The following is a 14,688-nucleotide window of genomic DNA, read 5'->3' as shown; positions in this document are numbered from 1 at the left end:
TAATTTCTGCGTGTTTCTCTTCTTTCTTCTCTCTGTTATGTTTATATTTCTCAGTCTCCTCTCTTACTTCCTTTAACTTAATAAGTACACGAGGTGGATATTTTCTTGGACTCCTAATTGCTTAATCTCTAAAAGTAATTGCTCTTCCGAATCTCAAGAATGTAGTTAATTATATCTCAAACATAAAATGTCCCTACTTTCCTTCTGCTTCGTTCCTTGAATTTCTTATAATCAAATAGATTTGACTGAGTATTGAACAAATTACTTTACGTGGAATATCTATCTGGAGGAATTTTTCCTTTAAGATTGTCTCTTTCTTCGTTTATCTGTCCCCCAATTCCAGGACCACTTGGTTTTTAGTTTAAGTATCTATTCTTTTTGAAACTTAATGAAACTCTGATATAGGTGTTGGGTGTCATTCAGAGCAATCCGTTCTTATTCCCATTTTAATATTTCCCTGAGAATGTACATTGTTTTGAGATTAAAGAGGTACTTTAAAACTAGAACAACATCTATAAGTAACATAGTTCTCTCTATATATTCAATACCTAAAAAAAAAAAAAAAATACTGGCCAAAAATGTAAGTAAAAATTTCCTCCTGAGCTATATTATCCTTATTTGGGATGTATCTAAAAAGTGCTGAAATATTGAATTTACTTATTTAATATGCTATATTCTGAGTCATTTTGACATTTTGACTTTTTAAATTCTGATACATTTTATTATTTATTTTTATTTTTAAATTAAATTTATTGGGGATGACATTGGTTAATAAAATTATATATATTTCAAGTGTACAATTCTAAAATATATCATCCATATATTGCATTGTGTGTCCACCACCCAAAGTCAAGTCTTCTGTCACATATATTTGACCCCCTTTAACCTTTTCTACCTCCCCCTCCTCCCCCTTTCCCTCTGGTAACCACTAAACTGTTGTCTATGTCTATGAGTATATTATTTGTTTGTTGTTTGCAGGTTTATATCCTTCATTTTGCCTTTTTTTGAAGTTTTTTTTCTCCTAGTTAGTGCAGTCATGAAGAAACACTACTCAGATTATATCCATTACTTTCATTCTTGAAAAAAGTGATAAGTGCCTTCTCCTCCTTGCCTTATCTGCCAGTCAGAAGAATAATTGTATGTTCATTGATACTGCTTTTGCTTTCCTGATGTATCTCTCAGTTAGGTATTAAAACCAGGAGTCAGAGACTTTGATGTTCTAAATTTGTGGCAATATATTGTATACAGATTTTTTTTCTCAACTAACACAAACTAACATCAGCTTCTTAAATATTTAAAAAATTGAATCACTGATTCCCCAAAAGGAAACTTTCCTATAATTTGTGCTGGAGCCTCCAATTTGTTTATTATGTGAAAACTTTTTCTATATTACTTTATAATATTCCCTTTGCATTGAGATGGGGGGCAGTGTCAGCTCTGATCATGTGTGTAAGTTCCAGAGTTAATCTCAGGAATGAGAGTCACTATCACAGAAAAGGCGCATGGACTTGCTCATGGTTTGCTTGGGAGCTAGGATGTGCCCATGGAATGTACATCTACACCTGAAATTTACAACACATCATCATTCTTGAGATGCACTGAAAGATCATTTCTGCATCCCAGCTCCCTCCCTGTGCTTCTCTGTGGCAACTAATGCAGCCCAACTGACTTTGAATAGTATTCAGCTTTAAAATCATTTTTCTTCCCGTCATTAAAACTGTGCTTCCATGAGAACTGTTATATTACAACCCAAGTATGGAGTAATTGAATTTATCTGGATTGTTATTGACTGATTACTGTTTATATTATGTATAGAAGATTTAGCATTTTTGATTTCTAATGAGATGATGCAACGTGAGCTAAGTTGTCAATCATTTTTTTCTGTTGGGGGTATTGCTTCTTCATGTCCCTCAAGTTATACTACCTTTAGGTGACTTCCTACTTATTGTTGCATAAAAATGATCACATCAATGAATACAAACTAGTTAAGAATAATGCATTCTAAAAATAACATTTCATTAACATTCGTGTTAAAACTCACATCTCTCAGTTTTATACAGTCAAGGATAATCCATTTCTGAGAGACAAATATGACCCAATCTCACCAAAAGAGAACATAACTGAAAAGATAGAAAATATATTTATACTTCTAGCAGATAATTATAGCCTCCCTCAATGAGTTGTTTAACTACAATTATTCTTACAGCTACAAATTTGAAAAATAATGCAATGTTGACCACCTTCATGAGAGTTTCTGCTCACTACTGATTGAATCCATACCCACAATTACAGAAACCTTGAATGACTTGAGTTTCTCTCTTTAATCAGTTGCATAAATTTCTTCAAGATAGATGTACTGCCATAAGCCCAGGAAATATTTTCTTTTATTCTTCATTTCTTTTATTCTTCAAGAAATGCTAGTACAGAGAAACTTCCAATAGCTTTGGAAGAACTGATGTTCTGAACATCTGTCTTCTCATAGAGTGAGGATTTTTCTTTTTTTTTTACTCTTAATTGTATTTTTAATTTGCTGTTTCATTAATTTATCTTTATTATTTTCTTTCTTCTACCTTATTTGAGCTCATTCTGTTGTCCTCCCAACTTGTTAGTTCAGATCATTAATTTTCCTCTTTTCTAATATAAGCATCTTGAGGCTATTAATTTTTCTCTTACCATTGCTTTAATTATATCCCAAAGGTTTTTTTTTTGTTTTTGTTTTTTAATTAGTTTCAGGTGCACAAGACAAAGTAATACTTAGACGTTTATCATTTATATCCCTCACACTGTGGACCCCCCTTCCCCCATCCACTATCTCTCTGACATCGCACCGAGCCATCACATTTTCTAGAGTGAGGTTTTTCCAATTGCAAATTTGATGCTTGTTTATTTGCCAAACTTTGCAACAAAGTTGTTTGTTAACGAAAGGGTCCTGGAATTGGTTTGCAAGTATTTTTTAGATGACATTCACTTCTATATTCATAAAGGATGTATAGTCATAAGGTCTGTAGTTTTCTTTACTTGCAATGTGTATGTCAGGTTGTGGGATCATGGTAATATTAGTCTCGTGGAATGAATTAGGAGGTGTTTTCTCTTCTATGTTCTCCAGATGTTTGTGAAAGGCCAGTGTTAATTATTCTGTAAACATTTGACAAATTTTAACATGGAGGACATCTAGGCTTTGGGCTTGCTTTATGACAAGTTTTACTAATTCAACATCTCTGCTTGTTATAAATCTAGTAAGATTTCTATTGCTTCTTGAGTCAAGTTTGATTGTGTCTTTCTAAGAATTTGTCCATTTCATCTAGGTTACCTAACATGTTTATAGTTGTTCTTAATATTTCCTTAAAATTCTTTTTATTGTTGTAAGGTTTAGTGATATCTTTTCTTTTCTACCTAATTTTAGTAATTTAAATCTCTCATTTTTATCTTGTTCAATGCAACTAAATATTTTTCAATTTTGTTGACATTTTCAAATAACCAACTTTTGATCGATTTCATTGATTTTCTCTAGTATTTCTCTATTCCATTTATTTCCACTAATCTTTTTTCCTTTATTTTAATTATTAGTTTCAGGTGTGTAAAACAACATAATGATTAGACATTTACACCCCCTTACAAAATGATAACCCCCCCTCCCAGTCTACAACCCCTCTGATTTCCATTAATCTTTTTATTTCCTTCCTTCTGCTTGCTTTTTCTATGAGGTTGGGTTTTTGTTCTGTTTTGTTGTTTTATATTCCACATATATGTGAGAACATACATACTTGTCTTTCTCTGTCTGACTTATTTTACTTAGTATAATGACTTCAAGGTCCATCCATGTTGTTGCAAATGGCATGATTTCCTTGCTTCTTTATGGCTGAATAATATTCCACTGTATAGTGTGTAACATTTACACATTCAAAAGAGTTTACTCTTTTGCATGTTTTATCAAATGGTACTTTTTCATCTTTTCTTATGGAAGAATAGTAAGTATTTCATTGTGTATATATACATAGATGATTGGATAAAGAAGATGTGGTATATATAAACTGAAAACAACAAAAGAGCAAGACAAACAAATGAAGACAAAAACTCATAGACACAGACAATAGTTTAGTGGTTGCCAGAGGGTAAGCGGGGAAGGGGTGGTAGATGAGGGTAAAGAGGATCAAATATATGGTGATAGAAGGAGAAATGACTCTGGGTGGTGAACAGACAGTGTGATATATAGATGGTATATTACAGAATTGTACACCTGAAATCTATGTAACTTTACTAACAATTGTCACCCCAATAAATTTTAATAAAAAAAAATTTCCAACCAAGAATATCAATTGCCTTTTTTGTTCCTATTATATTTTACATTTTTAAAAGAGATTTTACACTTTATATATACACTGTACTTTTAGGTTAAATTTATTCTCTTGGTAATTAAATTTTTATGACTGTTATGACTAAAATAATATTTGCTCATTGATTTCCTGTTGTTTATTGCTAGTATAGTCTACTGAATTTTAAGCATTTCCCATTTTTTCAGTTAGAGTACCAACTTCCCTTATTAATTCCATTAGTTTCCTTTTAGAGTTTCTTGAATTTTCCGAATGTGTAAGAAATCCTCAGGATAAAAGAAGAGATCTGCCAAATTTTATCAATTTTAAGACCTCGTTAATTATAAGATGTAATTACACTATGTATCACTGTTGAAAAACAATGTTGCCAATTAAACTATGAACAATGGTAGATGCCATCCACTGTAAGATGTATCTTTATTTCAGAACAGCAGTATGGGAATAAAATTAGACTTTAAAACTATCAAATGCAATAGTTTTATTTATTTTTTCCATATTTATCTTGATTTTTTTATGTTATTACATGTCTAATATTTTCCAATAAAATATTGAACATTTCTGTTTTTTACTCATCATAATCACTGGGGTGGGGGTTTAACTATGGTATTGAACTTTTCAAATAACTGGAATTTGAATTTCTTTAACTTATTTAATTGATTTCATTTTCTACGCACAGTAAGTTACATTTAACATTTACTTTTGTTTATTTTTTATTATTTTATTATTTTAATTTACTTTTTAATTTATTAGGATAAATTCCTCTTTTAGGGCTGGTTTACACTTTTGTAACTAATGAATATTTTTAAGACAACAGAATTACTTCTGACCACAGCTTTTCATTGCTCCAAATAATTTGTGATGATGTCTGCATTTCATTGTTTTCCAGATAGCAAATAGTTAATTTGATGTGAATAGTTTAATCTCTAAGGAATTATATTTGTGTGGATTTTTCTATTCATTACATCTAATAATTTAGATTATTATGTCAGGATTTGGACTATGAAACTTAATTTGTGTTAAATGTAGGCAAAAGCTGTCAAATACATGGAGAATGTTTTTCCTTTGAGTCACAGCTCTATAAATAGCAGACAATATTTTTCAGATAAAAGTGAAATCTTTCTGTGAACATGACCACAATTTTCTAATTCAAGCTTTCATTGAATATACAGCTATTGTGTCATCCCAAGTGCTCTCACCACACTAATCCTGGGACTTTAAACCTAAACCTTTGTGATCCATAATATAATCTTCTACTTCCCCAATCTATGATCTCCTGAACATCCACAAGTTATTTTATAGATTATTGTTCTACTTTTAGTTGAATCTTTCTTTCTGATACCTCCTATTACAACTTTGCAATAATTCTAGCTATAGATTCAAAAAAAATATTTATTAAATTTTGTTTAGTTTTTCTGTGTGTTCATTTTAGTAATATTTCCCTCTATTTTCTAAATATTGGAAGTGTTATTTTCTTTCACATGTATTTTAAATTATGCTATTATTCATCTATTTTAGACATTTTGCATAAAGCTACTCTTATTATGTGTGTTTAGAATTTAACCCTTTATTTTCCTGAGTTATTACATATATATATATAATACATATATATATATATATATATATATATATATATGAATAGTATTATGAAGTTAGTTTCTTTTCAAAATGATTCTTTAATTAACACACAAAACTATGAGATATTGGTTTGAAAAATGAAGATAGCTCAGTGGAAGCTAGGTTAAAGAAGTGTTGAGAAAAATTAATGTAACTCAAGTATATATTGTTAAAAAACAAGATTATAAGCTTCAAAATTAAAATTTATTCTTGTTTTTGAGATGTTTTAAAAATACTTTCTTTTACTTAGTTGAGAGGAAGGCAATTCTTTTGATTGTGTCCTTGAAGGCTTTCTTAACTTGATTGTTTCTCAAGGTATAAATAAATGGGTTCAATGTAGGTGAAATAGAAGAAATGAGCAGTGAAACCACTTTATTAATGGTCACCTCTTCCTTTGCTGTAGGATTCATATAGATGAAAATGCATGTGCCATAGGTGATGGCAACCACAATCATGTGGGAAGAACAGGTGGAAAAGGCCTTTTTCCTTTGCTGAACAGAAGGGAATCTAAAAATTGTCTTGAGGATGTAAGCATATGACAGAACTACACAAGTAAGAGTCATATTTAGGGTCAGCACAGCACAGATTATAACTGTCTGTTCCATGAACCATGTGTCAGAACATGAGATTTTCACTAAGGGAAATGCATCACAGGCAAAATGATCAATCATGTTAGAGTCACAAAATATGAGATTTAACCCCAGGCTAAGTGGAGGGATTATTATACATAAACCAGCCATCCAACAACAGGTGATGAGAGTCCTGCAGACCCTACTGCTCATGATGGTCACATAATGAAGGGGTTTGCAGATGGCCACATAGCGGTCATAGGACATGGCAGCTAGCAGAAAAAATTCTGTTACTCCACAGAGGTCAGTAAAAAATACTTGGGTAATACAGGCTTTATAGGTAATGACCTTGTCACCTGTTGCTATGCTATACAAGTATCTGGGAATACAGGCAGATGTGAAAGAAATCTCCAAGAAGGAGAAATTTTTTAAGAAAAAGTACATAGGTGTTCTAAGATGGGAATCCATAAAGGTGAGTGTGATGATGATCAGATTTCCAGTTATGCTCAGTGTATAGGTGAGAAACAGAAAGATAAAAATCAAAACCTGCAGCTGAGGGTCATCTGTCAGTCCCAGCAGAATGAATGTTGTTACTGTATCGTTTCTCATCACTGACTTCTGACTTCTCTCCAATCTGTATGTGATATTCAAAGAAATTTTCTTATAGATTATTTTAAGTGTTCTAAAATTTGATGCATTCAAACTTTTATATTTCATTATATATAATGTTATACACACATATATAAATATGTATATAGATATATTCACATTTTATGTCTATCCTGTGCTTAGGATTTTCCCATGTGATTAAATAGATTGCTAAGGCGGTGAATTTTGTGGTAGCAATAATGTTTTGGCTTTCAAGAATTCTTCCCTATTCAGAAATAAATCACATAGTTTCATGGTTCTTTTCCTGTTTTTCCTTGACACTTTGGGTCTTTTAAAAAAACAGTGCTAATATAACTTGGGTACTATACAGACACTAGAACAACTTGAGGTCTTTGTTCAAAAAGAAAATTTTGTTTGTTGATGTGTTTTTAGGTTAAGTGTGCTTAATTCTTATGAACAACCTTAAGCACTATGGCCTGCCCCCCTGCTGCAGACTCTATCGTTTTTTTCTGAGTATGTGCGTTACCTTTACTGACTGTGTGTTATCTTTACTGCTGACACAAGCGATGACTGTCTTCTCTTTCCTCCCACATCTTCCAGTCAATGAATTATTGTATCTTCATTGATACTACATTAGTAAGGACTCAGATGTTTCTAATATATAATCAATATGCCAAATATTGATGCTTACTGATATCAATTAATAGAAAATATTTTCCCCTTGTGTACCTAGTTTATTTGTTTTATGAGAAGATTCATTTTATTGTTTAACTTATTGTGTTCTTTCTTTATTGAGGTTGGGCAGAATTATTGTGACTATTTACCCAGTTCACAAAGCTTCCAATATAGAGAAAAATCATTAACTGAGGATCATAGATTACTCAAAAGTCAGAATCCTTTTAGGAAATTTAGTTCTCATTCAACAATATATCTCGTACATATCAATTTGATATAAATACTTGATATTTGTTTCATACATATATATACTATATATATACTATATGTAGTATTACATATATGGTATATATTTACATAAAAATATATACAAATTGTAGTATTACAATTTTAATAGTTTTTTCCTTTCTTAAAATGTATATACATTTTTTTGTTTCTCTCTCTCTCTCTCTCCATATATAATGTTCTTTTGCACACAACCTACCTTTGTTCCATCTTTTCTCCTAACCTATCAGATGATATGTGTATCTCTGTGAATTCTCACTCAGTCCTTGAAACTTTGAATGTTATTCAATTCTCAAACTGTTTTTTTCATGATATTACAACTTATAATAGAAGTTAATAAACAGATTGACACTAAAGTATATGTAACTAACTCATTTCTATTCTATCTTTCAAATAAATGTTCAAAATGAACATAAGAATCTGTAATGCAATACTGTCATTTTGTTATTCTTGTTTTTGGTTGGAAGAGGAATGTAAGTGTATGCTTATATACTTCTATATATACAAAGACACTTTATTTTTAACTTGAGGTTGAATATATATCCATAGTTACCCTGAATATTTCTCCAATTAAGATATAGATTTATTTACATATCTTATACATAAAAACCTCCCAGACAATGCCATTTATCTGTATGAGGGAAATTCTTTCTAAAAAATGAATTTCGTAGCTTAAACCTATTAAAAATATATAAACTATCACTGAAACCTATTTTCTTTTCAGAGGAAAATATAATGTAGATCCTACAAAGGGAATTGAAATCAAAGAGACAAAATTGATCGTACTTACTCTTCTGTTTGTAAACCACAGCTTCTGTTGGTTGTTTTAACCTAGCAATATTAAGACTAAAATGTTAAAAATAATATTTTTATAAAGGTATTTATGTCTTCACATTTATTGGCATGACTGGGAATGCATAGATCTCCTTTTGTTTTCCATCTCCAACAAACTGGACAGACTTACATATGATGAGCTTAGTGCTATTATAAGCTTCCAAATATTTTTTTACTATCTCCATTATCGAAAAGAAAATAAATTACTCTAAAGGCTGAGAATTCTCTCCACTGGTAGAAGAGGTAATATTTTAAATCATCAGGATAGAGAGAAATGATTTTACAATGTCAAATGTGACTTTTTAATTTGCAGAAAATGCCACAAAGGGAAAAAAACAAATGGTCCTTGCGGACTTACAATCAAAAGTCGTTATTTACTTTTCTGAGTAATGAAGTTTGGCAAAAATGCTAGTAATGCAGGCTTCACTGGGGACTGTGTCCTTGGAGATAAGAGGATATTACAGTAGTATTTGACACAGGTCAGGAGGACAACTGTGTCGTTTAAATTATGTAGTTCGTTTTTGTTAAACTTACTTACACATTTAGTGAGGCATTTGGAAGATTGTAATCCTTTATTACACGAATAAAATCCTGTAGTATATTAATCTTTTATTATTGTTGAACAATTTTAATCACAGAAGTGAAAGAAAAAGTTTACTTGATTATATAAGGCTAATACTTACATTATAGATTTTATTGTTCCAGATTTTTCTTTCCTCAAATACATTGACTCTATTATTCACAAATGCATAAAAATGTGCAACCATATCTTATAATTGTACGAAACATATACCTTTATAGTTGCACAACAATATGAATGTACTAAATGCCACTGTATTTTACACTTAAAAATGGTCAAAGTAGTAAATTTTGTGTTATGTGTTTCACCAGAATAAAAAACACACACTTTAAATACTTAAACATATCTTAATTTATCACATAAGATAAATTTGTTTTTTCCAATGTCCTCTATTAATAATGTTGACTGTATGAATATTTGGCAATTTCTAAAGCAGTGCCTGAATTAAATGTACGATGTCCTTTATTTTCCACATTTATGAATTATTCTATCAAAAGTATTTTTATACAATTATTTTTATATGTATGAGAATAATTAGTAGAGGTGAAATTTCTAGATAAAATATTATTTTACTTCTAGAAAATTTGTATAATGCTGTAAAAGCCATAAGATTAGTTTATATCAAACATTTGCCATCATAATCAGGTTTTGGTGTACATTATTTTTATTCTTATTCATACCTTGTTCTTTTAAATGTGTCATATATGTATTTTAAGATTATAATAAATCTTTAAAAGTGTTAATGCTGATTTTTGGCATATAGTTCATGGTTTCATACAGTCAAATCTATCAAATTATTTTGCGTTTTGATTTTTAACAGTATTATGGAGATATAATTAACATACAATAAACTGCACATATTTAGTATATAATTTGATAAGTTTTGATATATGTACACTCCCAAGAAAGTATCACCATAATCACAATAATAAATATACCCATCATTCTCCTAAGTTTTATTTTTAAGTCCCTCTTTCCTGTACATCCCCCACTGCTGCCATTCACAGCCAACCACTCATCTGTTCTCTATCATTACCATTTTCAAGAGTTTTATATGAATGGGAGCTCACAGTATATACTCATTTTTCATGTGGCTTATTTCAATCACATAATTTTGAGATTTATCCACGTTATTATGTGTATCTATAGTTCATTCCTTTTATTTCTGAGTAAAATCGCATTGTGTGGATATACCACAATTTGCTTACTATTCACCTGCTGAAAGATATTTTGTCATTTCAATTGTAAGTCACTTACAAATAAATCTGCTATGAAAAATCATGCACAAATCTCTCTAATGACATTTACTTAATTTCTATTGTGTAAATACCTAGGAGTGCAATGGTTGTGTCATAGGGAAGGTATATATTTAACTTTTTAAGGAACTACCAAACAGTTTTCCATAGCAGTCATATGATTTACGTTCCCAGCAGCAGTACATGAGTGTTCTAATTGGTCCACCATCTTGGTCTGACTGATCAGTGTTTATACTTTTAGACATTCTAGTAGATGTATAGTTGTATCCGATTGTGATTTTAATTTTCATATACCTAATAGCTAATGATGTTGAATATCTTTTGGTTTGTTCAGTGGCCATCTGTATCTTCCTTGGTGAAGTGTCTGTTTAAATCACTTACCTATTTTTTAATTGGGGTGTGCATTTTCTTATTTTTGAATTTTGAGAGTTCTTTATACAACCTGGATATACATGCTTTATCAGGAATGTAATTCACAAATATTGTCTCCCAGTTTGTGGCTTGTCTTATCCTCTTAATAGTGTCTTTTTAAGAGTAGAAATTCTTTTTATTCCAATTAAAAAAATTAAAAAAATATTTTAAATTAAAGTTTATTGGGGGTGACAATTAAAGTTACATAGGTTTCAGGTGTACAATTCTGTAATACATCATCTATATATCACACTGTGTGTTCCTCACCCAGAGTCAGTTCTCCTTTCATCACCATGTATTTGACCCCATTTATCCTGATTTACCACCCTCTGCCCACCTTACCCTTTGGTAACCACTAAACTATTGTCTGTGTCTATGAGTTTTTGTTTCTTCATTTGTTTGTCTTGTTCCTTTGTTGCTTTTAGTTTTATATCCCACATATCAGTGAAATCATATGGCTCTCGACTTTTTCTGTGTGACTTATTTCACTTAGCATAATAATCTCAAGATCCATCCATGTTGTCACAGAAGGCACTATTTCATCTTTTCTTATGGTCGAGTAGTATTCCATTGTGTATATATACCACATCTTCTTTATGCAATCATCTATTGAAGGACACTGGTTGTCTTGGCCACTGTAAATAAAACTGCACTGAATTTCAGAGCACATATATCTTTACGGATAAGTGTTTTCAGATTTTTTGGGTATATGCCCAGGAGAGGGATTGCTGGGTCGTATGGTAATTCTATTCATAATATTTTGAGGCACTTCCACACTGCCTTCCATAGCAGAGCAACAATAATCAAAACAGCATGGTATTGACAGAAAAACAGACACACAGACCAATAGAATAGAATTGAAAACCCAGAAATAAACGCACCTAAATATGGACAGACAACTTTTGATTAAGCAGCCAAAAACATACAATGGAGAAAAGACAGCCTCTTCAATAAATGGTGCTGGGAGAATTTGAAAGCTACGTGTAAAAGAATGAAACTAGACTGCTATTTGTCACTGTGTACCAAAATTAACTCAAAATGGATCAAAGACCTAAGCATAAGACTTGTTCCATTAATTTTTTAAGATAATGAATATATTTATGGATGAATTGTCCTTTGATTTCTTCTGAGTGTAGCTTCTTTTTTAATGCTTTATATGAATTGTTATGAAGTATCTCTCTCATTGCGTATCTATTTCTTAACTTCTAGAGTTATGTTTGGATTCGCTATCTAATTCTTTATACCTAAATTATTAGTAAATTTTGAAAGATAGTATTTAGGCTGCAAACGCTCGCTTTTAGATAGGCAGAGGAACATAATAACAATCCCCTCACCCCCTTATCCATAGCTCACACCTCAAGAAGAGACAGAAACAGTTCTTAGAGAAAATTGGTATCTTTTCACAAGAATGGGTTATTGTCTCCCCTAGGTCATACTTTAAAAATTTTGACTTTATGCTATTCTGTCAGTTTCATGTACTTTCACCACTTGGATCCTGACACTTCATCTCCCATCTCCATATGCACATTTCAACCCAAGCCCCTGTAACCCACAATCCTGCAATTTGCCCCTCTCCATCCTCTATTCTTTGCTTTCTTGGCAATCCAGGGTCATAGATGGGATTATTTATTTTCATTTCTGATAAATCTATCTCTGATATCTTGTGATTGCCCACATTTTAACCTTTACTCTTAGCTATATATGCAAAAGAATATTTGTGCGATTTTATCCAGCATGATTTTTTTGTTTTTTATTGTATTTCCCTAGGGTATTATAAATGCTGTTATCTTCCCTCTCAATTGTTTTTTGCATTATCATATCATGTCCTCATTCATCCCAGTCAGTATTTTATCATAAAATTTCAATTTTTGCTTGAATTTTTGTAGTATTTAATGCACATGTGAGTACAGTAATCAGTAGTGGTATGCTACCTGTTTATGTGGAACTAAAGAATAGTTTTTATTATATTATAAAATTTAATAATATGGGGTTATATTTAGAAACAAATAAATTTATGAGAAATATAGTTTCATTTTTTTTTTTTACTGGGACAAATCTTCTATAAGAAGTGGAATAAAAACCAAAGAAAAGAAATAAGTTGATTAAAGTGCTATGTGAGCAAATCTACAGAGGAACTGAGAAATATAACATAACTGAATAATAATTATTGGAAGGTAAAGAAAATTGTAAGCTTCAACAGAAAAGTGTAGCAGCTATTCACCTTTTATTTTAACTTTATTTGTTGACTGCTATTTTATTTTACTTTCTTAAGAATGATGCAATTCTTTTGATGGAGTTGTTGAAGGCTTTCTTTACTTGCTTATTTCTCAGTGTATAAATAAATGGATTTAACATAGGTGAAATGGAAGAAATGAGTAGTGAAACCACTTTATTAACAGTCACTTCTTCCTTTGCTGTAGGATTCATATAGATGAACATGCATGCGCCGTAGGTGATGGAAACCACAATCATGTGGGAAGAACAGGTGGAAAAAGCCTTTATTCTTTGCTGGGCAGATGGAAATCCTAAAATTGTCTTGATAATGTAAGTATAGGATAGAACTACACACATGAAAGTCAAAATGAAGGTCAGCACAGCACAGATTAGAACAGTTTGTTCCATGAACCATGTGTCTGAACATGCTATTTTCATGAGGGGAGAAGCATCACAGAGGAAATGATCAATGACATTCAAATCGCAAAATTTCAGAGTTAGCCCTAGACTAAGTGGGGAGATTATGACCAACAATCCAGCCAACCAACAGCAAAAAATAAGTCTCCTGCAGACTTTGCTGCTCATGATGGTCACATAATGAAGGGGTTTGCAGATGGCCACGTAGCGGTCATAGGACATGGCGGCTAGCAGAAAAAATTCTGTTACTGCAAAGAGATCAGTAAAAAACACTTGGATTACACAAGCATTGTAGGTAATAACCTTGTCACCTGTTGCTATGTTATACAAGTATCTGGGAATACAGGCAGTTGTGAATGAGACCTCTAAGAAGGAGAAATTTTGTAAAAAAAAGTACATGGGTGTTTTAAGGTGGGGATCCACAAAGGTGAGTGTGATGATAGTCAGGTTTCCAGTTACACTCAGCATGTAAGTGAGAAATAGAAAGATAAAAATCAGAACTTGCAGTTCCAGGTCATCTGTCAGTCCCAGCAGAATGAATGTTGTTACTGTATAGTTTTTCATCACTGATGACTTCTGTCCAATTTGCATGCCGAGTAATTCAGAGATTATTATATAGACCACATTATCTGTATAAAATAATTTAATCAGCTCTATTAGCTTTCACTACATTTTCATCTTATATTTTAATTAGCTCTTTTAGCCTTCGTTTTATTTTCATATATTTTGAATCACATTAAGGATGTAATAGATTTATCTGCTAGTGTCATATGATTTTATGCATAGCATAAATGTCATTTTGTTCCCCCAAATTCTTCCCTATTCAGAAGTAGAAAAAAAAATCACATGATTCAAGTTATGTTTTTGTTAACAATTTGGTCTTTATCCAAATG

At 31.3% G+C, this 14,688-nt stretch overlaps 2 protein-coding genes across 2 annotated transcripts; both read right to left on the bottom strand.

The window, feature by feature from the left end:
* Window positions 1–6,187: 6,187 nt before the first annotated feature.
* Window positions 6,188–7,123, bottom strand: LOC117029044 (olfactory receptor 6C2-like). Its single transcript, XM_033118025.1, has one exon. It carries the CDS (start codon window positions 7,121–7,123, stop codon window positions 6,188–6,190), a length of 936 nt encoding a protein of 311 aa, XP_032973916.1.
* Window positions 7,124–13,423: 6,300 nt separating this feature from the next.
* LOC117029050 (olfactory receptor 6C2-like) lies at window positions 13,424–14,359 on the bottom strand. Its single transcript, XM_033118033.1, has one exon. The coding sequence runs from the start codon at window positions 14,357–14,359 to the stop codon at window positions 13,424–13,426; it is 936 nt and encodes a 311-aa protein (XP_032973924.1).
* Window positions 14,360–14,688: the final 329 nt, after the last annotated feature.

The sequence above is a fragment of the Rhinolophus ferrumequinum genome, chromosome 10, assembly GCF_004115265.2.
Source record: "Rhinolophus ferrumequinum isolate MPI-CBG mRhiFer1 chromosome 10, mRhiFer1_v1.p, whole genome shotgun sequence".
Taxonomy (NCBI): Eukaryota; Metazoa; Chordata; class Mammalia; order Chiroptera; family Rhinolophidae; genus Rhinolophus; species Rhinolophus ferrumequinum.
Note: the sequence above shows the minus strand (reverse complement) of the source record. Positions and strands in the feature narration are given on the sequence as shown.